The following is a 24412-nucleotide window of genomic DNA, read 5'->3' as shown; positions in this document are numbered from 1 at the left end:
GGATCAAAATATCCATCCATCCAGACAGATCGTCATTATGTCATTATCCAAGGACAGAACCGTAAGATGATAAAGAGCAGAGACTGCCACCACCGACACAATACAACACAAATTTCAAAACACGATCGGATATCTTCAGCCACAACGTCAATTGAAATAGATAACAACTTGTGAAACAAACCTCTTAAACCGCCGACCATGCTCTATATTTGACAACCCAAACGGAACAAACCAAAACTTTCGACTCGCTTGCTCAAAAACGCCGGTCAGAAGGGGCAAATGCACCAATTTCCAAATCGTAAGGTAAGCATTGCGCCGTCCACTCATGCTCGAAAAGTTAAGAGAGTTGCGTAAAGATCATGGATGTAAAGGGCGTCCGTTGCGTTTCGCAGGTACGGATTCGGACCCAAATCGAGGGGTGAGAAAAGAATAGGTGTCATGTCTTTTTTCCCCGTATGCCAGCTGTCGCCCCGCCGATCATGCCAGATAGGAAATCGCCCCTGTCTATGCAGTTTTGAATACCAGGAACCCATATGTAATGCGTGAGTTTAATCCCAGATAGCGTTCCATGCATAGGGTTATTAGATAATGATGCAGATCGGCCGTACGGTCGTGCAACATGCCACGGTGAACGTGCATGATGGCCGTCATTCCCCTGTCTCCGGACGGTGCGCTGACCCACCGCCAGACCGTTTCTTCCACCCGAGCTTCAGGCCCATTTTCTTCCACGGCTTATCTGCCCTTGATCTCGGACTTGGACCCGTATAAGGGTTCAAATCGCCGAACGGGGGCGTCGTAGGCGGCGTCATTAGCTCGCTAGAGACAGGGCTTGGCGTGCTCGAATCATTTGTCAGAACGGTAGAGCCAGAGTCACCACTGCCCGTGGAACTATGACCAGATGGGCGAGTTCCCGTCTTCCCCAGGGCGGCAACCATGCTCAGGGCAGGGTTTGTGCGACCTGAGTGACCGCCCGCCTGTGAGCGCAGTGACCCAAACTCAAGCATTGACGACTGCGGAGACAGCCGTCTTCCCTTGGACAAAACACGCTTGACCGTGCTTTCATCGAGACTCGAGTTCGAAAGCCTCATCGGATCGTCAGGGGTTTCGTACGGCGAGCCAGGCTGCGGCATGGAATGAGCTGTCGGGGAGAGGCTGTTGAGAAAGGGAATAAATATCGACTCCTCCATCAGGTCACGTATCCGCTTCACAGCTGAGTGCAAGGTCTCAGGAGGAGGGGGTATCGTCGACTGAGCATGCTGAAGTAGACCGTCACGAACCTCACTCGAAAGGTTAATCTCGCGCGGTGAACCTGGAACGATGTACGCGGATAGCAGCCGCTGCCAAAGCATGCACAGGTGCTGGCTTTGCGGGCAGTCAGTATAGATAGGCGATTCCCCCAGCTGACGGGACACAGCGTGGTATGTCTCTCCGTACCGATGTGCCTCCATGGTGAACTCAAGGGTCTCCAGGCAATGGTTCTGCGAGAGGTAGGCCATGAAGGCACTCAGTGTATAAGGAGGATGGGAGGTGTTGGCGAGCACGTCGTCTAGAGTCGGTCGGGCTGCACAATAAAAGGGTCCGGTGGGAATGGCAACGCTCAGCGGCCGGCAGCCTGCAGAGCTGTCCATGTTCGCGTCGTCGTCTGCGTCACCTTCTGATGACGTCGGGGAAGGTTGCGGGCTCGAATCGGGTGTGGGATTCCAGGAAGACAGCGGCGGATGGTGCGTCTTCTTTAGGAGCATCGCGTAAAAGCGGGCGCTTCGTTCTTTGGTGCGAGTGTCTTCTTTTCACCTCCGGTCCTCCTGTGTTCCTCCGGAAACCGTTCGAGGTTCAATGCTGTAGAAAACCCTCGGACCCGCTTGCGTTGCTCCTGCTTCCCTGCGATATCCGCAAACCCGGTTGTCTCCAACCTGACGAGCGGGATTCCGCCCAATCCAGAGATATCGCCGTCACTCGTTCAAATCGGATAGGACAAGTGGATACCTCTCGCGGATCACGCAGAACTAAGAATGGGGAGAATGTATACGACGGACGTAGGAAAATGATGGTCGATATCACCAGGTGGTTGTGGCAGCTCGCTTCAACATCAAGCTTGATCAAACAGACACGTCTCTGCTATTTCCCTCTTCGTCTTTGCCTGCCTCTTCCAATTATGCAAGGTAATTGAAAGACTCAAGAAGCAGGAACTTTTGAAGTCGTAAACGCTGTATCCCAAGCGGACCACATACAAAGATCTGGGATGTACACATGCAAGCAAGCTGTTATCTCCGAAATCGATTACGCGCAGAGTGACCGGGATGCGAAGGCCAACGCCGTGATGTTTGTACAGGAAGGGTCGTAGATCGAAGAAATGCGAATCGGTCTGGGAGCGTGGATCAGTTGTAAGTCATATGAACCTCCGTGCTGGGCGAAACGAGCGAGCGGTGAGCGTAGCACAAGAGTACAGGAAAGCGCGAGCACGGTCCACAGCAGGTGACAAGCCGTTGGGTGAACTAGTTTCAATGGGCAGAAACCAGGGCAACAGGAAAAGAGACAGAGACAGGTCTCTAGGAACGGATGACGAAGCGTGCGGGAGAAGTAGCCGCCAGGTCCCAAATAACCACACGATCCCAAGCCAACGCAGGAGTCCACCCAAAAATAATAGCAGAGGCGATGCAGGACACTTGGAAGTTGGAACGCGCGCACCTTTCAGGCTTTAAGCGCAGGATCCACAGGCAGTTCTGGACGGGGGAGAGAAGCACCGCCGTGGCAGGCCTGATTCCTTGATGGCTCCGTTCGAGAAGCGACAGATGCAGACGGCTTCAACGTCCGAAAGGCTTGGGGTGGAGACGGATTGGGCCAGTTATCAGCATGGTTCGCTGGCTTGGATTATCTCATGCCAAGCAATGCTCCTGTCAGAGTGTGCAAGTGACAAGCTAGGACCGTCACGCTTTGCCCTGGGAGTCTGGCCGTATCTGTGGATCGGAGGCGGTGCGGGTATTCGTCCGGTCAGTGGACTGAGGAATGGGGAATACGGGAGGGGTTCGTGGATAAAGGAATGACGATGGATGAGGACGGTGGATACGTGCGGATGAGGTGGAGAGAGGAATCGGGACGACCCACCAGTGATGCGATACCGCGATGGTGCGATGTTTCGAGAGACTCTGTCGGAGAGAGGCTCGAGAGGCAGAAAGATAGAGAGCCTTGCAGAGAACTGCAGCTTCAACCAGCAAACGCGGACGGTCGGAGAAATAAAACGAGCAGGATTTGTTACGGCGTCAGATGCAAAGGCGCAGGGTGGCGGTTGTTGTATCCCGACGGCGTCCGGTTGGGGGCAAAAGCGATCCTCTACAGTACGAGCGAGTCTGCAGGTCCACCCCGATAATACATACGAGAACACGATTATTCGATTTATCGTTTTCAAATTTCAGATCGAACTAGGTGAAGCTTTGGACGTCTGGGATGTGAGTCCTGACGGGCTGCGACCACCAAGCAACGTGCTAGTCTGCAGGCAACTTGGCTCCAGACACTGCGGATCTGGGGTCCTGGTTGGCCGCGGCGCTGGATCTGCGCTCGCCAAGCAGGCTGTGCTTCCTTGGGGCCGGAGAAAGGTCGCCGGCAACAGAGATCTCAGCAGAGAGCCGTCTGACGCTGACCGGCTGGTACTATAGCCGTGCTCCCGTATGAAAAAGGCTGCCAGGAGCGGACGACGAGGTGGTGAAAGGGCCAGAGGGCCAGAGGGCCAGAGGGCCGGAGGGCCAAAGGGCAGACAGAAAGGGGACCGTGATAGGGGGGGGAGGGTTGCTCCCTGCAAGGGTGTTATGACTCTTCCCAGCCGTCGTGGAGAGGTCGTCCTATCAAGAAGTCGGTCAGGGATTGGGATGGGAGGGATTACGTACGGAGAAGGATCCTTTCTCTGCATCCCCAGCTGCACGAGGAGCGGATATAGAGAGGGCTTGACCTTCCCCCGCTGTACCTCCTGCGTACTGCCTAATTAAGCAGCCAGTAGGCTTGACGCAGGCCTGCAAGGGCCGACTAGACCTGCGCATGGCGACTTTTCAGGGCATGGCGTCCTGCATGCCGGACGATGTCACAGGTACCGAGCTGTACGAAGAAACGCGCCCATCTTGCGGTGAGAAGGGAGGTACTCCCAGGTTCCCAGTACCTCGCAGCGTGATCGGTAACCCTAAGAAGCAAGTAGCTGTTACGCAGGTGGCTGCTAGGCCGCCCTTCGAGAAAGACGGCCGAAGGACCAGGGTGACGTGGTTTTCTCGGGCGCGTTCCTGCCCCACCGCGTGCCTGCGACTGGCCGGGCGCAAACTTCAGACCGCGTGCGTGCTCCATCCGCTCTGGTTGGCCGTGGCATTATCCTCCACGGCCTCGGTCCCCCGAAGCCAAGTCTGCCAAGGTCTGCTCCAGAAAATCAAAAGCTTTTTTTCCACGACCCACACAAAGCGCACTTCCCAGATCGGGACAAGGCCCTTCCAACCCTTATGTAAGGAGGTGACAGAACGTGACCAGCCCGCATGCGTCGACAGTTTGACTTTGTTCGTCGAAGCCAGGCTACACACACTCGCCACACAGGCGGTTTGTTCCCTTTCATGTTGAGTCCCACGGCTCGCGCTTCTAGACTGCCTTCTCGAAGCCTCGCCGGTGAAAGTCTGATGGCTGATTTGAGATCTGACCGCCGTCCGAAATGGACGGTCCGTCGGTATCCCCAATTGGGCAGGCCATCTCTACGACATCGACCACTGCCAGTGGACACACGACATGCGACGAATTCGGGTCATATCGGACTAAAAAATTTTGCATCGTTCTGGATCTCTCTCCCCGTCTGATGTCGCATGCTGCAGACAGACCTAACACTGCAGTGCTCTTAAGGTTGTCCCTCCGTCTTCCGTACCTACCTAACGTAGCAGCCCTGCGATCGGCCAAGGCAGAAGGCAACATTTAGGTAGCTGTTCGGTTCAGCCCTAGGGAACCCGGCTGCAACCGGTACATCACTTGTTCTAGAACATCCATCGAAGCCAGGATCATCCCCCTTTCTCAAAGTTTGAGCAAACCGTGGATCGCCTGGGCTCGATGGGTACGTGATAAGCCATGATTTGAAGATTTGTCTGGTACCTATTCATCTTTGATAATAGTTTCCATCAAAGATCCTCACAAACGGATTCAGAAATGACCACATCTGGTTGCGAACGGAAATAATGCGACTGCGTACGTGTAGTATACGTACACGTGCTTTATCCATTATCTACGTAGCTACCTTGATTTTTTTTCCTTTTTCTTCTTTTTTCTTTTTTTCGTGGTACGTTATCCATCGGTATGGGTTGACGTCTGAACCCGCCCGAGATCTTGGCAGAGGCAAAAAGCAAAAAAAGAGCCACGACCAACAACAACAATCTCGAAACAAAAAGCATGATCGATCCACACACAGAGAAATTTCTCCGAATAAACAAAGAAAAAAAATTTTTTATGCGGACTCCACACAACTAATCTCACCGACGGGGGCGAATATAGGTCAAATCTGGATACGGCCCGAAAGCCTTATCGGTAGGTATCCGTACCTTAGTACCTACCTAACCTGAACCTATACCCAGACTATACATACCTTCCATTGGAGTTATCAGATAAGTTCGGTAGCTAAGTAGCTATGAAAGCTCTTGCACTACATACAGCACTCTTTCATATGCTTTAAGGTAGTTTACATTAGGTGCTTCGGAGTACCATGATCCGCGTTCCGTTACGTCGCATCGATCGATGACGTGCTGTGCTTGCTCTTGCCTCTCAGACGCTATGATCCTCCGGAGAAAACCGAGATCGACCGCACAGCGAAAAACAACAAAAGCAAACAGACTAAAAAAAGCTCAGGGCAGTGGCCTCACCTTCGTGGGCCATGCCATGTCATGTCAGCTCAGCTTGTAGCCCAGCCTTGCAAACCTTAAAACAAGACTTCCTGCGAGCGACGCTGCAGTGTCGATCAGGGTGTCATCAGTCGTCTTATCTCCTATTCACTTATCGTTAGTGTCGACAGCATTAGTAGCTGCTAAGACACCTGCCTCCTCCATCCGTAGCTTAGGGCACAGTAGTTTCCAGGAAAGGCTGGGTCATGCATGGTCATGGGTACTCGCTGCACATCACATCAAGTTATCAACATAGGATGGGATAGGATAGGGATATACGGAGTACTCCGTCGTTACATTGACATTACTTACCTATGGCATTGACTTGACTTGACTTGGACTATTGGAGAATAGACTCCAATGACACGGTACCAAACAAAAAAAATCCTGATAAGGGAAACAGTTTTATCGATTGCGAGAGCTCTCTTTTTCAAGGTTCTTTTATTGACCTTCCATTTCGAGAAAATGGGTTCAGCGGGAAGGAGCTCATGTTGTACTCTTGACTCCTAACATTGTCTTTGCAGCACAACGCCAGCTGCCCACGAACTCGCCGAACAGCAGAGTATGCACATACTGGGTATGGTAGGTTAACTATGCACCTTAAACTAATCTCGATGACAGTGATGGGGGCACCTGATCCATCCCAAGATTTTCCAGATTAAGAAAGATCGTCGATCACTGAGCTAGTGACAGGACTTCGTCAACGGTTGCGAGGTCCACAGTGATTACTGTTAAAGTTAATTGGAGATAACAAACCAAATAATAATCACCTACATACGGACGAGTAGACGCTTGGATATGAAAAGGGGTAAATTCAGAATTTTTTTTTTCTAGTAGACCAATTGTTTCCTTCTAGACGGTTACCTACCTAGGCTGGTCTCCACCAGAATCATCACAGTGTCACATCACACAGACCTCAGGTTATTAGGTGTTCTCCTTAAAAGTGGGGACGGAAAAAGAAAAGCAAAAGAATCGATTGTCGAACGTTCTATTTGACTACTAGCGGCAGATCGTACTTCTTTTTTTTTCCCCCCCTCGGATGATCTGATACAATTGAGCACAGTGTGCACAGTGCATCGACATATTATGGATCACCCCTTATTGAAGTGTTCTCGAAGTTTGTTGGTTGCATTGATAGTTCGATAGTTCGTGAAGTGCACGCCTTTTTTCAGAACAATGTGTTTCTTTCCAAATCTAATGCCGTGAAACACAAAATGTATATAATAATTGTCAATGATCCACATTGAGTCAGAATTAGGCACTCGGATAGCTGCTCTTACTGTATAAAAAAATGACGTCAATCACGCACTATGACAATGATAATAGTTATTAGGCAAGTAAGGAAGTAATCATAATAATAGCAATGAGTTCCCGGTGACTCAGTACCTCGTCACTACTGAGTCAGAGATAGAACGTTTGATGTGCACATGAGCGTGAAGATTCTGCGGATGTGTGGGACCAGCCCTGATTCAAAAGTCAAAACAATAACCCCACTGATCTACTCGATTGCTCCAGCCTCCGTAGGCGTAACAGTTAGCGGCGTACTGTAGTTCGGAGTAGTCCAGTATTTAGAACCCGATGGATCCATACGGCTAACTCAAACGAACTTCAAAGTTAAAAGGGGAAAAAGAAGAAGGGGAGATGGAGAACGATGGAGAACAAAGTTCCGAAACAACCTACGGAGTAAAAGTAACTTTTTAGAAAGTTCAAGAACATGTCCTAGTGTGAACAATGCCGATATGCCGCCCGCATGGACGAGGCTAGCGGTTAATTTTCGATGTTAGAGTTGTACTGTAGTGGAGTTTAAACTGGCTCCCTTTCTTGCGGTCTTCTCGAGACTCGGGCTGTCCTGCCCGTTGGCGTTCTCCGTTTACAGTATTGTACTACTAGTAGCCTTTCCGCTCAGATATGTATGTGCCTCTGCTTATACTATGCTATGCTATAAAACTTGTTTGAGAGCGTCCGATGAGGCCCCCACATCGGCGATTGACTTCCGAGTAAAACATTGTTATTATATGCCTCTTCAATATATCTGTTGATAATTTATTAGCACCTATTACATCATTCGTGCTTTCTTTGCTCCTACTATACAGAACGTACAGTACTAGTACATCTCTTCACATACGTAGCTCAATCGAGAATTCCATGCCTTGGGTCACTCTAATGGCTAGTAGCTACTTCATGTCAGGATCTCACTACTGGATTAGACAACTGAGTTCTGTTTCAAGAACTGATCAAAAATAATGACCAGATCCCAAGACCCCACACAGACAAGAAGAAGAGCAGAGACTTTATTCTGTATTATACGTAACGATATCCCCCTCCTCAAGTGTCAGCGGCAAAAAAGCAAGGTTGGACAAAGGGACAGATCTACTGTATGAGGGCATTCTTCAGCCCTCCGGTTGTGCCACGGTCTATGTAGATCGTCTGTGCTACATCAGAGTAAAAACTCTCGAATCGAAACGCTGCAGCCTTAGTGGAACGGTTGTGCATACTCCGAATCCGGAGTAGTGTGCTCCGTAGTATAGCGGTACTTGTCAAAATCAGATTCCATGCTGGAGTATTGCCTGTCCCTTGTTCTTGCTCTGAATACTTTACTCGATGATATGCATTGGGGTACGTATGTGCTCTTGACGTGTCCGGATTTTATTCCCTTGACTTTGTTTTTTAAGTCACGATGGAGATCTCCGTTTACTTTTTTTTGCCACCTGGCTCAGGACTCAGGAACGATGTCGGGATCCTTGGGTCACCTGTGGAGACAATCCCGGAGTTCTGAAGGGCTTCTCCGGAAATAAAATCCGCCTTGGAGGGTGGCATGTCACCGGAATAAAAGCGGAATGTGATAAGTCGGCCTGTTAGAACATCCACCAACGCATCCTATGAAGCGACTTCTGATGATTGCGTGTCAGGAGGTTACACTGTGAGTAGTATACAAAAGTAGTTGGAAAGTATTTCGTTAATAAGTATGTAACCTCTCCATCTATTTTCTATAAACTGCAAACACCTGTTCGTTCCTGTCGTAATGTCATAGTACTCCGTATCTACTTCTGCGCCCCGTGTTGGCCGCGTAGTTTTGCCTTCTTCTCCTTCTCTTGACTCTTCTCTATACTATTATACAGCTCTCCACCTTTTCTGCGGTTGGCCGCTGCCGCACGTCCGTTGCAACGTCACACGGGACGATCATGACATGGCGTCATATTGTCCATCCGCAGCGGTGTCGGGCCGGCCGCCCTGCTAGGCTCTATACTACTACTAAGAGAGTAGCAGAAGTATCCATTTGGAACATCCATATGCTAGGACGGTTTACCGAACGAAGCAAGGGGCTAAAGCCAAATGCAGGATTGCTTGTCCTGTCTAAGGTTAAGCGGCCCTGCATGACATAGTACGGAGTACACACCGTTCTATCATTGTAGTAAAGTGCGGGGCGTCATGTGGTAGCGCTCCTCCCGTATCGAAATGCAGATCGTACTGGAGTTGGCAGGTGGTCAGATGGTCGGGAGACCGATGTGATGAAGGAAGACAGTTATACCTCAAGGTAAGGTAGAGATTACGTACTACCCACTTAACTGGCATAATTCCCGCAGGAGTCAGGGTATCACTTGTTGACAAGGGCTCTAATAGTACCTACCAGGTACCCAACTTAATGTTCTGCATTATTCTTCCGTAGTGTATACAGTAATGTGCATAAAACCTCCAGTCCAGCTCCTAGGATACTGGGCGCCGGTTCGTCTAAATCACGAGGACTAACAGACGGACAAACCCCATGGGGAGGTGTCCTAATGCAGCTAAGGATAAGAGAAGCGCTTCGTAGTGATGCGGGGACTAGCATTCTAGATAGCACTAATGTATGAGACATCGTTCACAGTAGCGTAGCTTCAATAGGGACTTCTCTAAGTCCTTTTTCAATTATGTGTTGATGTTTCGAGTGAACCCTTTGTATAACTTTCCTCCATTGTTTAACCAACAAGAAAAATGCTAATCCTAAAATTCAGAACCAGACAATTGACCAATCTGAACAGGACGGTATAACCTGTCAGTCGCACGAGCCGTTAGGAATGGGGTAGCACAGAGTTCTCGTACAGCACTTGCCTGTCGTGCATCACTTGTTTCTTCACACCTTAGGCCAGCCAAGCCGTCCATCTCCGAAGGTCGTGTACACTGAAGAAAGCTTGTCTGAGAAAAGAGGGACACAGGAACGGCCTTGGAAGAGGGAGGTCTTTGGTGCTGTCGGATCCTTCAGACTTTTTTTTCTTCTCCTGTGTCTTGTGTTCCCTTACGAGCATCGAACCATTGTATGGGAGATTGCAATGACTATACCCTCTTTCTGCTGGGATTCACGAGGTCTCTGACCCGGCATCTACACAGGTCCTTACGTTCATGGAATGTACTGTACAGGCAAGCCCATTCCAACACCATGTGGACTGTACTCTGCTTACGCAGTATATCTACCCAACCTAACTTCTAATTGCCGTTCTAGTCTCTAATACATTGCTGATACCCAACATACCTATCTGTCTAACCTACCTACTTACCTAGGTACTAAAAACGAAAAGGCCCGCCAACACTTCCCCCTACCTGACATAACTAACCTGACCTAACCTGATCTGATCAACCTTATTCGGAGAGGAGACCTCTGATGTCATAATGTACAGTATAGTGGGTACCCTCAACTGCCAAGCGCTGTAGGTTCATTTATCCATTCAAATGATTCCAATCGCACCATCAATGTCTTGTTTCTTGTATAAATCTCCAATCTTGTCTGACTGCATCTGCATTGCATTTACCTGCCACATGTCATGAAATGACATGTTAGGCATGGTGTCAGACATCAGACATCAGACACAGAGAAGCCAAACACCAAACCAGGCCAAACCAGGCCAAATCTGTCCATCTGAGTCACAGACACCATACATAGTACCTACCTATCTATCTAATAAACATCCCAATGGGCAAGGTCTGGTCCGAGCAGTCTCAGTTCCATCTTATCTCCATTGAGGAAAGGAAAGGAAAGGAAAAGCAAGCTTGGAAGCGGGTTCGGTCTCGAACTCTGTGTGTGGCGTGATCCGGTCAGGTCAGGTCAATCAGTCAATCGATCTGAGACCCGGGGCGGATGGGACGGGAACGATTGATTATTGTCTTGTTTATCTGTTCTTATTGTTCTTATTATTCCGTTCCACTTTTGCTATCATATCATATCAGTTATGCGGATGTGGCTATCAAATAGCTGGGGTAGATAGAGTGGATCGATCTAATCAAAATTAAAATCTCTACCATGTGACATGTGTTGATTAAATTAATCGAGTGGGGAAAGTAATTTTGTCTGAAACCCAAGAAAAAAAAAATCTAGAACTCTACTAAGGTTCCGACGTTGACAGGCTGCTGCTGGCCCCAGAACCTAAACAGGCAGGTAGGTAGGTACCTTTATCTAGGTAGTACCTAGACGGTCACGGTCCACTCCTAGAAACACTTTCCTTGAGGAGGTTCGAATGGACTACTAGGTACGACCAACATCAGACTTGCCTCAGGTATCATCAGACGTTCAAAGCGTAAGCTTTCTACCCCAGTTGACATTGCTTCCAGGAAATGTACGTGCGTAAATCAGTGCGGCAGTTATGGAACTAGTTTCCGACAATGACCTGATAAGAGGTCTATCATTAAGCTGCTCCGGAGAATATCCTTCAGACAACAACGCATTAGATGACTAGGTTTTTAATATATTACCGTGTCTGTACTACACGACGCCATGTACCTACCTCGCCTCCTGCATCTGCATACATACACGCTATGCAACCCCAGTGGAAGTTCAAACGAGTGGCTCTGCCCTCGTGCTCCCCCGTGAGCGCACGAGTCCGGATACATTAAAGTATAAAGGAATCCAGCTGAAACGAAACAGAAACATAATAGATGGAAACATGCCACTGCCTTGAACTCATTTCGTCTTTTGGAGTCTTTCAACTATCCGGAGCGGGATTTTTGAAAGATGATCAGTTCACCGACAGTTGCCGTCACCGCAAACAAAACACAACCGAGTTTGTCAAGCCATCCGATTAACAATTGGTAAGAGTAAATATAGTGAGACAAAAAAAAAGCAAAGTCAAACCACATTTCGAATGGTTCCCTCAAGGAAGACTTGGCACACAGCCGCAGGCTGGTTTCGCATCCTGAACTCCATTCGCTACCAATCCTTTCTTGCAGTGCATTCTGTTTCGGCATATTCAAACATTTGAACTAGATTCCAGTTTGATAACGGCGTTAATGGCTCCAACCTTGCACCCTTTTCGAACGGCCTCCACTTTGCCATTGCCATCCGTCGGACCGGTGACAGATAATGGAGATTGAGAAGCGGCGGAAGAGGTGAGAGGGATCGGCGCGAGTTGAGAGGGATGATCAGAAGCGAGGCGTAAGTCGAGCAAGAAAGATGAAAGTCTATTATTAGATAGCTGGTGAAGAGATAGTAAAACAAGCAGATGAGGAAACCGTCACGTTCGCCTTTCCGGGATGTAGCGCCTTAAGAGAGTGATGGAGAAAAATGGAAATGTCGCTCTACCGATGACTTGGCGGTCCGGATGAAGTCTAGCGGAAGCAGAGACGTGATTCGCGAGGACAATGCAAGATTCGAGACAGTGACCGACTCCGAGATTCGTCCAACAGGGAAACGAAAACAACACCATCATGGCCGTGCGGTCGTAGCGAGCGTTCCGGTACAATTGATCGGACCGGAGTGATAAAAACAAAGAACCGAAGGGAACGACAAAAAGCATGTTTCCCTTCGAGCTCCAGGAAAGTCGAGGCAGAAACAATATCAAGCAACCTCACAGTGAACAGGAGAGTTGCAGCCGGATCGACCTCAACCTGAGGCCGGATTAGCGTATGTTGGGCCCTTGATCGGGTTATGTCACATACCGCAGCACAAGGCTTTCATGATTTTCTGGAAGAAGGTGGGCTGCGGCTCATTGTTCGCTGGGGCGGCTTGGGGCTGCTGGGGGCTCGCTGCCTGATTCCCCGGACTCCCCAGACGACCCGGAAGGTTGGCATTCGAGTTCTGGAATTGAGCTTGAGTCGAAGCCGCCGGCGTCGTTGCCTCGAGACCCCCCGCCGGCCCGCTTTGACGTTTGGCTTGCGGCGCGCCTGAGACGCTTGGCCGCTCGCGCGTTTTCCCAGCTCCGGGTTTTGCCGGAGATGGGGGCGGGGGCTGCGCGGCGTTTAAACGGTCGGCAGTAACTCCTGGTCTCTGAGTGCCTCGAACTGGGGCTCCATGAAGGTCACGGGCTGACGAGTTTGGGGCCGCGTTGCCGTGATGGTGGTGTTGTTGGGAGGAATACGACTTGTACTCCCAACCCCTCCCGTTGTTGAGCTTCATCCAGTCGTATTCTCCATCCTCGACTTCTCCGGTATTCTTCAAGGCTTGGGTGAACAGGTCCCTCAGGTAGTCGTAGTCTGGGGTGTCCTCGAAACCCAGATTACGGACGTAGCTCAGGTACTTGTTGAACTCCTCTGTGCACTGTCAGCGGGTCCGGCCATCTCAGAAGGGGAGAAAGGAATGTATCTTACCTGGATAACCATCGCACAGATCTTTAATTGCAGTCGTCTGCTTCTTCTCACCAATCTTCTCATACTTCTGCTTGTTGGTCGCGGCCTTCAGACCCTGCCATGGCAGGCCACCTCTCAGGAAGTACATGAAAACATGTCCCAACGCCTCAAGGTCATCTCGTCGTGACTGTTCTCGTCCCAGGTGCGTGTTGATACTCATGTAACGTGCTGTTCCCGACAGCGACTTCCGCTCGCGATAAGGAATATGTTGCTTGGTCTTCGGATCTCTGTACTGCTTGGCCATACCAAAGTCGACAACGTGGATGACATTGGCTGCTTTGGTGCCCGGGCGGCCAATGAGGAAGTTGTCCGGCTTGATGTCTCGGTAGATCAGGTTCTTCTCGTGGATCGTCTGAACCCGGGAAAGCTGCAGGAACGTTAGATGCGGCAGCAGACGGGGAGATAGTACACCACACGGCAACGTACCATCTGCTTTGCAACCATCACCACGGTCTTGATGGAGAATCTCCGGTTGCAGTGGTCAAAGAGATCTTCCAGACTGGGGCCGAGCAGGTCGATGACGAGTATGTTGTGCAGACCCTCCTGGCCAAAGTAGTAGACATTGGGAATGCCAGCTACGGCAGTCAGCATCGGCTCCCATTGAACGGGGCATGGTAAACCTACGGCATCCGACGAGAATCTTGTATGTCCGGTACTCATCTCGGAGCTGAGGAGCGTCACTCTTCCGCGGTTCCTGTCTTTATCAGCGTGACAAGCCCCATCATCCATCCCAGGCCAGTTATGACATACAAACTTGATGGCGACCTGCTGGCTGTTCAAGAGATTTGTGCCCTCGAAGATGACACCAAACGAACCCTCCCCGATTTTCTTCCCCACTCGGTAGTGGACGCCCACCACGTTCGATGATGAGGACGCCATTGAACAAGGATGGTAGTGATCACGTCAAACTAATTTTCGGACGGAGGAAAAGCGGACGATGGATCGATTGAGGATGGCCTGTCGTACTAGCTAACACTGCTGAGAAAATGTTAATCAGTAAGGCGGTCAATGGGTTCGGATGACGACAGTGAATTATCAGGTTCTCTGGCAGACATGAGCCAGGGAAGAGGAATGTCCATCGATCGGGGAATCTGGTCACTGACAAGACAAAGGTACTAGTTCTCAGATCACAGCAGCTCTCATCGAGGACGCGGTGGACAGGACGAGGGAAGCAGGGAACGGCAGGAGATCTGCGAACAGACGGCCGCTGGAAGGTCGAGGCCTGAAACGAAGGGATAAAAGGCGTCGAAAAGGCTTCGTTCGGGGATGATTGGCCGAGGGTTCGGACAAAGGATGGCAACCAGGCAGGCCGACACCTGGAGCTGCAAGGTCGGACAGGGGCGAGGGAAGAGAGAGGGAAAGGGGGCGGCGAGGACCTGGACGGGACCAGCTGCGTAGCAGCAGAGAGACGCAGCGGACAGGCAGTGGAGAGATGGGGAGAGGGGAGAGGGAGGAGGAGAGGTGGAAGGAGAGGAACGGAGGAGGAAGAGATAGGGCCGACGAGAGGAATATCTGGCAGATGGTCTGGGGTGAGGCTGTCTCGGGCGGTTGGGAGCAGAGCCAGAGTTCTGCGGCCGAGCGACCGGGCGCTGGTCGATAGCGGCGCTGCTTTAGCCTCTGGCTTTAAGGACGAAGAGGAATGCCGGCGCGCCAAGCGAGGAGCGCCCTGGCCGGCCGCCACGGATCGCTGGCGCGCTGCCCGGCGCTAGGCCCGCCTGCGTTTAGCCTGTGGCTGCTCTCGTTGCCAGTGAACAGCGCTGCTTCTGCTCGAGAACGGCCCATTTACGGAGTACGATTTTTTTGCGGGGGACGACTCAGTCATCGAGGTCTGTCTGGTTGCGCTGCTCAGGTTGAGATGAGATGCCTCAGACATCCGGCGTCAGGCTGTCCAGGTCGACAGCTCTGCGCGCAGAGTCTCTTGGCCAACCAGCGCCGTGGACGCCAGGTCGATCGCAGGCCGAGAGCCTAACCGGTTCCCGCCTGACACGGTGACACCAAGGCCAACGGTCTGTGTTCGCTCACGGCTCGCCAAATCCGGCTGCTGGCCACTCACAAACTCTCTTACCCCTGGACGGAGCCTGCCGTAGAAAACATCTCGTAGAGACCTCGACAGACCTGGCATTTGGCTCTCCTGCGGCTAGCTCTCTACCCTCTGCGGAGAGTCCTGCAGAAAGAACGTGATAGGATGCAGCTCCTTCACAAGCTCGGCGCCTCTGCATCGGGCCTCCCGTAGCACCTGACACATCAATCCCAGGCCCACTATTGGCGTCACAAACTTCAGGTCTGATAGCAAGCTACCGAGCTTCACGCCGTCCTGATCCTACTCCATAACCTATGCAGTGCCCTAGCCAAATATTATATACCCTTACCACTTCCATCGTTTCCTAGACGATCTCCCAATCCGCGTACGGAGTCTTCTTCCGGCCTTCTCCTCAGAGCACGGACGGCTCGATCTAGCAACCCGATTGGAATAGAAGGGAGCCGTCTTTCCGTTCGGGACGTCCTGCATCGGTGCAAAATTGGCCTGAGCAGTCTGGGATAACCGATTTTGCAGCTTAATGGCAAGAGCGTTTTTTATCTCTCCAAGACACGTGTTTCCGTGGTAAGCGGTGGCATGTTTGACTTGTGATGCGCAACTTTTCACGACTGGAATTATCGCAGTCGCCGTGAATACCAGACACGGAAAGATCTTCGTCTCGATGTCGTCAAGTCGCGACGCCATCGTGGACGGACCGTCTTCCTGAGCTGGAATGAATAAAAAGGCAAATTGCTCGTTGCTATGCATGGCATCTGGCTTTCTCATGGCGGTCAGGACTTTACCTTATCATGCCAGCATCGCGTTGGGGAGAGATGCTGTCTTTGACTTCGCGGTTGATCTCCAGCCAGGAACGAAGGTGGCCCCGTCGCTGCTTTGCGTCGGTTCGCTCCAGCAACGGTCGGTCTGCTCCAGATAAGTTAGGAAATAAGACTATAGATCGAGCACCGAGTTGCCAATGTTATAACTCGCCGAGGGATCAAAGCGGTGTGCGCTATAATGTCAAGGCCTCCTGTCTGCACGCGCCTAGTAGAGCATAGTCCTGCCTGCCTAGGCAGGGAAGCTGGAAACTATTGACGCACTGACTTCTGTCTCACATCACATGCGGTAGCTGGATACCTTACTCCGTACCTTATACCGTGATGACCGACTAACTTTTGTAATCAGTGCTTTAAACCATTACGAGACCTGAAACCACCAGCTCTGGTTTAGACACAGAACCCCTATACAGAGCATATCGAAGGAACCTCTCTACTAAACTTTTTAGCAGACAGGGTCTGGAAGCTCCTAATCTCTTAGCCGGTCGCTTCCTCGACGCCATCGATTTATATAGTTTATCCATGTATACGCGTGAAGCACGTGGTGTATCACGTCCAGCATCATAAAACTCCTGGAATCAGAAGTCTCCCGGAGACAATTGATACTAGAAGGCATTGATCAACACGCCACACCATCTAGAAAGCTCGAAGAAACCTCAAGCAGATAAGGCATACACGGACCGAGCACTTAGGTCGTGTACGTCCCTGAACTTGTAAGGGACCGGGTGTTGCTTGATATGCACTTTAATTTATTTCATAAGGCTGAAGAAGGGAAACGCCATCGTCAGACGCGTTTGTAATATACCAGTCTCTAGTGAAATCGATCGGCGTCCTTGGGATTGTCCTTGGGATTGTCTGTCGAAATAGGGCCTGAACACATCAGTCCACCTGAGGGCCCTAAGGCCTTGAATATCTCCTAGGTACGGAGTACCTAATCCAATAGATCCCACGTTTCCTACTATCATCGGATAGCTGTTACTTATAAAACACGTGCTTTTTGAAAAAATTAAAACTAGCGTCTGGAGCCGACTCCGTATTTCCAAATACATGGTCTGGAGACCATTAGCCCTATATCTGCTAACACCACCGCAGACCCTTATGATCTTAGAACAAGACTACTGCAGTGGCACTTACTGTGCCCTCAACCTTCTAGAACCGCGGGATAGCTTAGTAAAGTAGGTACCTGGTTAAGCCAAAAAAAATTCTAGTAAGTCAAATAAGACCACCTATCTGTCTATGCAGTTGTAGTTAAGCAAAGCACGGAACTAGAACACTTCATGTAGAACATTCTCTGTACAGTACAATACAGGTTTTCATTCATGAGATGGTCTCGTAATTTGAATTCGGGAGCTCTATCATATTATATCAAGTACTACCCCATCTCTCCCCTCTCCTTTCCGCTGCATAACTGCATGACTGCATGGCTCAAGGGGAAGATAGGTAGCCAATCAACCCCCTACCCACCTACCTATCTACCTGTTCTTCTATATCCCTTTCTGGGATATGATATGCCCTCTCGTCGGTATCACTCACTCACTCACCCTTCCGATAAAGAAAGAACACGGGGATAATAGATGACCCTAGTGTTAGATAACCGAGATAGGTAAACGGCTCGAGTCCAATAACCACAGAAGCCAACCAACCGAGCTGGGCTGAACTGAACTTTGCTTCAATCGCTCACTTACGGCCCCGGATTCGGGTTCGGGGTTCAGTCCTCACCTCGCATTTGCCATTGGCATTGGCATTGGCATGGCTTGGGGGATGGTCTAGGATAGGATATGATAGAATAGGTGAGGAAAAGTGAAATCCCTGCCTACTAGAATACTAGAACAAAGGCATAATTTTTTTGGGGGGGTAAGGGGGGTTTGTGGCACCCCTTACATCCTAAATGATGTCCCTTATGATTGTTTCATCTTCATAAGTTGTTTGTGGTAGCAAAAAAAAATTCTCGAGATGCCTGAGAGGTCTCTCCTGGCATGTGGCGTTGTTTTGTTGTAGAAGGTTGATACGAGGTATACATGCCTGTCATGTGATTGTCCCTAAGGTACAGTACTACCAGGGCTAGGTAGCATTCTAACAAATTAGGGCAGCCTTTGCTGAGGACCTGGAGACATGCACAAAATTACCCGTGCTTTTTTCTTTCTTTTTTTTTTCCTCCAAGTGGCAGGGTTTTATGTCTAAGTGAAACATGACTGACAGTCAAAGAACCATACCATTATATTCCTAATTGCCAAGTCTGAGTCTAGTAGTGCCGGAACCTACCTCCTAGTCACTAAGTATCTGCATGGAACCGATAAGGATCTAGATCCAGATCTACTAAGTAACTGAACCGACATCTGCAACCTCCCGCTGTCATGTCAGGTCAGGCCAAGGTGAGATCTCGATCGTCAGTTAGACCACGTGAATTCCAACCTAAACTAAACTCTGTTTTCTGTTGTCTGTTGTCGGGAACAGATAACCCGAAATAAATGGCTTTAAGAAAGAAAGAAAGATGGCTCGAGGGTCTTCTTCTCTATATCCTTTCCCTGCACTGTACATATATCATACATCGTCGATTTTCAGCTCCTCGTCAAAGGTATTGTTATTGTTATTGTTATAGCCGAATGTCTGGTACGTTTAATCTTCCATTGGCTTGTTATATAATTTGAAACAGCATACATGGCTGGTAGGATACCGAGCTGGGTCGAGCATTTGGTCCTTTAGTCTGGTTACGGGTAGTTCGGTAGGTATGTGCTTTTTCTCATTCCTTGTTGTTGTTTCTGGGAGGTTTCTTCAAGGCATGTGGCTCCTTCTTCCGAGAGAGATATGTACATACCTTTTTGAGGTAAAGACTGAATGCTGGTTACCCAGGCTTTGGATCAGTGGCGACATCATCTCGCAAGCATAGAGGCGCGTTGACCAATACTGGACAGTATGCGGTAGCAAAGGACCCATAAATTTAGATACGAGATACTAAATCTAACGAAGGGCTCCATGGACTGCCCTCTTAATGATGACCACTTCATGATATCCATCAGCCTAATAAAGATAGATGCACGGCCAAAAGGCTACATCGTACAATGCGTGTCTGGAGATGGCTTGTGCCAACTTTCAGCAATACGCTCAACGAGGAATAGGTGCAACGAGGTAGCAAATCCAGTGTATGTGCAACAAAACGAGGCTTGGAGAACAATAAAGAGCTGGACAATCTGTACGTAGATACACGGGTATACCGACCATTGAAAGCAAGACCAACACTCTTCCGGCGCAAGCTTGACTGCTACATTCTACCTTGAAGGAGCAAAGAACTTAAACTAAACAACTGTCTAATCTACCTACTGTCACAGCATCTTTCACGCACTAACTTTAGCCTGTATGTTTTCGTTTCGTCTGATCTCTCAAGCTCGTTTCATTCCGTCGGACCACAGACAGTACATCTGGTGTCTTGGGTTGGATGTTGACATGTCTACAGAATTCCGGAAAAGCCGTATGGATATGTACTTCATGACGAGAATTCTGAGACGGCCTTGCTCGCTAGTATCTGGCAGGATATTCTCCAACCGAGATGCTTTTGAGGGAGTTGAGAAATTTTCATGAGAACAGAGAGGTGAGCCCTAGACTTGGACAGTCAAAAGTTCTTAAAAATGGAATTATACAGCGGATCTATTTATAGATAAAGCTCAGATAGCAGATAACACTCCTTCCATCTTCTGGCCCAAACAGAATCATCAGCATGGCCTGGCAAAAGCTCTTCGTAACATCTCTCTGTGGTATTACTGGGAGAAAGCCTCGCGATCTTTAGCTACATGTGCGAAAAACACCGCGTGAAACAAACCTGTATAACACAATTTCAGAAAAGGACAGGTCCTTGCCTAGTTCGACGACCGAAACCGAAGACGGGTTGGTATAAAAAATCGATATAATAAACTCATGGTGTGTCCCTCCTTCAAAAGGCAAAAGCAAAGCAATTCCACACGAAGCAAAGTCGTAACATGTGCAGATAGCTGTGTATTAGAAGGAATTCCGACACCCCATGCCGACAATCTGCCTGTCGAAGGACAACCGAGGGAAGTTCAGAAAACCGGCAAATATCCCGTCGTTATATATCTATACACGTCAATTTCCCAATACAGTGTGTTTCCATAACCCGATTCCTGTTTAGATCAACAATAACAGCCTGCAAATGTTTTTAAAGCTCATCAGCTGGGACCTCCTCGGCCTCACTACCAAGCTCCTCCTCGACCAGGTTCCTGCCCTCTCCGTCATCTTCGTCACCTTCGCCCTCGTCTTCGTCCTCTTCCTCGCTACTCGTTCCACTGCCATCGCTGTCGCCGTCGCTGCCGGGGTCGTAGTCCTCTTCATCCTCATCCTCCTGGTCCTCGAGCTCGCGCTGAGCCTTCTGCAGCTCACTCTCCCCCTCTTGTCCTTCACCCTCGGCGCCAGCGCCGTCTTCAGCCTTGACTCCGTTGACATTGTACTTCTTCGCGCGCCGTGCCTCAGCCAGACTGGCGTCCTGCAGGCCATGCTTCTTGATGTACGCGTCGATCCCGGCGTAGTCGGCCTGGTCGATCATCGAAAGCTCGAACTCCTGCGTCTCTGCGCCTGGAGTGGCAGCGGGGCGGGTCACAATGTTGAGGTTGAAGGTCCGTTGGAGGACCGAGGTGTAGGAGATGGATTCGATGTTCTCGAAGGCGAAGAAGATGAGGGGCTTCTTGAAGCCGAAGAAGATGCCCGTGGAGAGGAAGAAGAGGTAGCCTGAAATCAGTCAGAAATGTCATGAGAACATACAGTTTTGAGGACTCAGTCGAGGGTGGTGTACCTTCTTTACTACCACGGAACGCCTTGACATGGAATGCCTTCTCACCCTTGCGATGCGCCTCGGGCATCGCGCTCACAAACTCCTTCTCATCTGGACGTACGACCTTCGCGTGCGGGAGAACGTTGTTCAGCGTCCTTCGGATCAGGCTCTCGGCCGTCTCCTCACTGTCGACACCCAACTGCTGTCCGGTTCGAGAGTATGCTGCCTTGGGAGGACCATCGGCGACAGTCCAGACGATGGCCTCGGGGACTGCCTCGCCGCTCGGAGGGCGAGTGACTCCATCGCCATACTGGGGGACAATACAAAAGTTGAATTGTCGTTGGGACTTCTCCGGTACAGGAAGACACAGCACATGGTCTGCTCGCGATACAGTTATTAGAAACAGCTCCCGAAAAGAGACATCGCATCGGACTGTAAATCTGCACTCACGTATCTGTGACAGCGCGACTCCAAACTCCACCTCCTTGGATGTCTGGTTTCTCGCGCGAAGGTAGCCGCCCGCGGTCAGCTCCAGCGTGAGCTTCTTCCGCTGTGGCACTGAAAAGGATACATCCTGAATATAGAACTGCAGGGGCGCATCTAAAGTCAGACCAGCTGACGGCTCAGGCGCCTTTGGAGGAGCATCCCCATTGAGCAGCTTCCGCTTCTTGACCGCAGGTCCCTCGTTCACGACTTCTGCAGTCGGTGCAGGGTGGGAAAGGTCCGGTTTGCTGGCTTGCAGACTGTATGTGTATTTGGCGATATCTTCAAAGAGAGGTCCATATTGGGGAACCGAGCCTATAGAAAAAGTTGGTAGAAACCAGTTAGCACTTAATCGTCTGTTACTGGGATGGTCGGGAGGTTCTCGTACTGATCGCATCGTAGACTCGCTTCCGGAGCGAGGAATCGGCAGCGAAAGCCTTGTCGATGAAAGAGAAGTTCACGTTCACGTTCACGTTCGCGTTCGCGTTCGCGTTCACTGCCGCGAATGCCATGTTTATCACGGCAGCCGAGCAGATGGACCTGCGAGATAACTTGAAGGAGTGATGGGAGCGGGTGGGAAGCTGTGCGGGTTGGATTGATTGATTTCCTTTTCCCCTGGGCTCTGGAGTACCGACCATGTGCCTGTCGACGCCGAGCTCCATCCAAGGCAAGCCAATAGTATTCACCCGACCGCTGAATAAAAGATGAATAGGCGCCGTCAATACTTGCTGTTTTACTTGCTTTCTATTCATAACAGTAGAGACTGGAATTGACCATATACAACACCGAAGTCTTATTCTACAATACAGTTGTGTACATGCTAATTTAATCGTAAATCGATTTGGGAACCCTCTGTGCTGTCGTAACACTACGGCATAAAATTCAAGAAGCCGCATTGGTATTCTTTTTCTCCGCGTTCTGCTTCATGAAGCGATCGATAAAGTTGGCCGTCTCATCATCCATCACAACATTTCCATCGGCGTCCAGTCTAGCCTTGCTCCTCTGCTCCTTCTTCTTGCGCATCATCTCACGGAACTCGCCCATCGGGGTTAGTAGCGTCCTGCTCTGCAGATACTCCTGCTTGAGGTCTTCCATCTTCTTAGCCTCGACAAACTCTGGGTCGTGTCGTGTCCGGTATTTGGAGAACTTGTTCCGGAGTTCGTCAAGCACACTGGGTGGGAAGGGCGAGTGGAGGAGCGATGGCATCCAGGTTGGAGTTTCAACTTCCATTCGTAGTGTGTCCCACGCCTCGTCCTTTAGTTGGAGAGGACGTTCTGTGGGCCAAGGGATCTCGATATTTTCACCGGCGATATATCTCGTATGTCTGGGGGTTTTCGAGCCGTACTCCCGCTCCAAGATAGGCTCACCTGCGTGAACATGCTTGACCAGGACGTCCTTTGCATTGCCGGTCACCGGGTCGTCAAGGGTAACGACAAGCCGGACATCATCCATAGGAATAGGCAGGGGGACGGGCTCGAACTGCCGCTTACTTCCGTACTGCTCGCTCAGCCAGTCGGGGAATTGGACGTCGACCTGCACAGATTCAACATAATTAGAAACTTGTTCCGATGCAAGATGCGACCTCGACAAGCATTGTCTCTCCAAGCCAGCCGTACCATATTCAAATTCTCCACGGTCACAGTCTCCGTCTCTTCGTCCACTGTTCTGACTTTACCAATCTTGCCCTTATCCTTTCCCTTCATAATACACACCCGGTCTCCCTCGGCGACGTTGATATATTTCCTCCGCAGGTGCTTGGGAACCTTGGGCGGGTTCATGAATTGAGGCAACAGGGTAGCGTAGGCGTTTTCAGAAAGACCGGAATCCCGTTTCGGAGCCAATGGGCCTCGCATCCAGTCATCCCGGCGCCGCTCTCTCTCATTGCGCTCGAGGACGAGCTGCATTCGGTTGAATGCGAACCGCTCCCGCAGGGCCGACTTGAACTCTTCGCGTTGCCGCTCTTTGGCGGCCAGATTGGCCTTCCGTTGGGCCTGATTCCTGGCCAGGGCCGTCCTCCGGATGACCTTCTGCATCTTGGACTGTGGTGAATCGACCTTGGCTATTGGCGACTGGGGATCATCCAAGGTGTAGCCAGTTCGCCGGGCTTGAAAATTGGAGCCCTATCACGGATCACGTGGCTGGGACCAAGTGCGTGTTCCGTCCTCCGTAGCATACTCCGTAGGGGAAAATGAAGCAGTTTGAGGGAACACGGCCATGCTTAAGGTGTGCGCTTATGGCAAAAATCATCTTTTAATGGTTCAATCGAGGCTGCGGATATCTCTTCTTGATTAATGACAAACCCATCTACTAGCTTCTGCTCCGGGAAAACCGCAGGGAAACGCCGGAGCGTGTGATAACCTCAGGGAGGTATCTGCGACCCGCACTACGAGGCTGAAATCGAAAAAAAGAGATCATCAGGGTCTGAGCTTCACTATAGGGAAGATTGATAATTGTTGTAGATCGAGATCCAAGGCCATGTGGCTCTGAGGATGGCCTTGTCGGCACCTTCCCCCGCAAGTGTCAGCCCTGAATAACGCCTGTCCATACCAACTTGGGTTCATGACCGTTGGATCAGCACTCTCGACATGCAAAAAGAAAGGAAGCTCCTGCGGCCATGCTATTAACTCCATAAACATATCGCCGGTCTAGAGACGATGCTGCAGGAACCTTCGTTGCGGGTCTCTTACGGATCCATGTGTGGCTGTGCGGTCGAATGTGCTTTGCTCCACCTGTCAAACAAAGGTCATCTATGCAGAACTATTGAACGGAAATGACTGGGGCGTAGGCCTTTATTGCCTACTATTTAACGACAAAGCAGAGGCTAGCT

The 24412-nt window shown here is 50.3% G+C and overlaps 12 protein-coding genes across 12 annotated transcripts; 5 read left to right on the top strand and 7 right to left on the bottom strand.

The window, feature by feature from the left end:
- Positions 1–37: 37 nt before the first annotated feature.
- VTN00DRAFT_1319 (uncharacterized protein) lies at positions 38–631 on the top strand (the record flags this gene model as incomplete). The annotated part of the gene is made up of 4 exons (XM_069427413.1): positions 38–61; positions 161–303; positions 393–542; positions 598–631. The coding sequence occupies 4 exons, from the start codon at positions 38–40 to the stop codon at positions 629–631; spliced, it is 351 nt and encodes a 116-aa protein (XP_069292021.1).
- A 16-nt stretch (positions 632–647) lies between these two features.
- VTN00DRAFT_1318 (uncharacterized protein) lies at positions 648–1742 on the bottom strand (the record flags this gene model as incomplete). Its single annotated transcript, XM_069427412.1, has 1 exon — positions 648–1742. One exon carries the CDS (start codon positions 1740–1742, stop codon positions 648–650), a length of 1095 nt encoding a protein of 364 aa, XP_069292020.1.
- An 88-nt stretch (positions 1743–1830) lies between these two features.
- On the bottom strand, positions 1831–2249 carry VTN00DRAFT_1317 (uncharacterized protein; the record flags this gene model as incomplete). Its single annotated transcript, XM_069427411.1, has 2 exons — positions 1831–2091; positions 2229–2249. The coding sequence occupies 2 exons, from the start codon at positions 2247–2249 to the stop codon at positions 1831–1833; spliced, it is 282 nt and encodes a 93-aa protein (XP_069292019.1).
- A 141-nt stretch (positions 2250–2390) lies between these two features.
- On the top strand, positions 2391–2699 carry VTN00DRAFT_1316 (uncharacterized protein; the record flags this gene model as incomplete). The annotated part of the gene is made up of 1 exon (XM_069427410.1): positions 2391–2699. The coding sequence occupies one exon, from the start codon at positions 2391–2393 to the stop codon at positions 2697–2699; it is 309 nt and encodes a 102-aa protein (XP_069292018.1).
- A 66-nt stretch (positions 2700–2765) lies between these two features.
- VTN00DRAFT_1315 (uncharacterized protein) lies at positions 2766–3650 on the top strand (the record flags this gene model as incomplete). The annotated part of the gene is made up of 2 exons (XM_069427409.1): positions 2766–3021; positions 3106–3650. 2 exons carry the CDS (start codon positions 2766–2768, stop codon positions 3648–3650), a joined length of 801 nt encoding a protein of 266 aa, XP_069292017.1.
- Positions 3651–4675: 1025 nt separating this feature from the next.
- VTN00DRAFT_1314 (uncharacterized protein) lies at positions 4676–4933 on the top strand (the record flags this gene model as incomplete). Its single annotated transcript, XM_069427408.1, has 1 exon — positions 4676–4933. The coding sequence occupies one exon, from the start codon at positions 4676–4678 to the stop codon at positions 4931–4933; it is 258 nt and encodes an 85-aa protein (XP_069292016.1).
- Positions 4934–11465: 6532 nt separating this feature from the next.
- Positions 11466–11809, top strand: VTN00DRAFT_1313 (uncharacterized protein; the record flags this gene model as incomplete). The annotated part of the gene is made up of 2 exons (XM_069427407.1): positions 11466–11471; positions 11588–11809. 2 exons carry the CDS (start codon positions 11466–11468, stop codon positions 11807–11809), a joined length of 228 nt encoding a protein of 75 aa, XP_069292015.1.
- A 28-nt stretch (positions 11810–11837) lies between these two features.
- Positions 11838–12643, bottom strand: VTN00DRAFT_1312 (uncharacterized protein; the record flags this gene model as incomplete). The annotated part of the gene is made up of 3 exons (XM_069427406.1): positions 11838–12083; positions 12131–12308; positions 12366–12643. 3 exons carry the CDS (start codon positions 12641–12643, stop codon positions 11838–11840), a joined length of 702 nt encoding a protein of 233 aa, XP_069292014.1.
- A 134-nt stretch (positions 12644–12777) lies between these two features.
- On the bottom strand, positions 12778–14351 carry VTN00DRAFT_1311 (uncharacterized protein; the record flags this gene model as incomplete). The annotated part of the gene is made up of 5 exons (XM_069427405.1): positions 12778–13376; positions 13434–13839; positions 13899–14047; positions 14097–14166; positions 14223–14351. 5 exons carry the CDS (start codon positions 14349–14351, stop codon positions 12778–12780), a joined length of 1353 nt encoding a protein of 450 aa, XP_069292013.1.
- A 1000-nt stretch (positions 14352–15351) lies between these two features.
- Positions 15352–15594, bottom strand: VTN00DRAFT_1310 (uncharacterized protein; the record flags this gene model as incomplete). Its single annotated transcript, XM_069427404.1, has 1 exon — positions 15352–15594. The coding sequence occupies one exon, from the start codon at positions 15592–15594 to the stop codon at positions 15352–15354; it is 243 nt and encodes an 80-aa protein (XP_069292012.1).
- A 4899-nt stretch (positions 15595–20493) lies between these two features.
- On the bottom strand, positions 20494–22097 carry VTN00DRAFT_1309 (uncharacterized protein; the record flags this gene model as incomplete). The annotated part of the gene is made up of 4 exons (XM_069427402.1): positions 20494–21059; positions 21124–21480; positions 21553–21900; positions 21974–22097. The coding sequence occupies 4 exons, from the start codon at positions 22095–22097 to the stop codon at positions 20494–20496; spliced, it is 1395 nt and encodes a 464-aa protein (XP_069292011.1).
- Positions 22098–22467: 370 nt separating this feature from the next.
- Positions 22468–23618, bottom strand: VTN00DRAFT_1308 (mitochondrial 54S ribosomal protein uL24m; the record flags this gene model as incomplete). Its single annotated transcript, XM_069427401.1, has 2 exons — positions 22468–23118; positions 23202–23618. The coding sequence occupies 2 exons, from the start codon at positions 23616–23618 to the stop codon at positions 22468–22470; spliced, it is 1068 nt and encodes a 355-aa protein (XP_069292010.1).
- Positions 23619–24412: the final 794 nt, after the last annotated feature.

This window comes from Thermoascus crustaceus (assembly GCF_041956765.1).
Source record: "Thermoascus crustaceus strain CBS 181.67 unplaced genomic scaffold VTN00scaffold_1, whole genome shotgun sequence".
NCBI classification, from domain to species: domain Eukaryota; kingdom Fungi; phylum Ascomycota; class Eurotiomycetes; order Eurotiales; family Thermoascaceae; genus Thermoascus; species Thermoascus crustaceus.
This window is presented reverse-complemented; position numbering and strand designations above follow the sequence as displayed.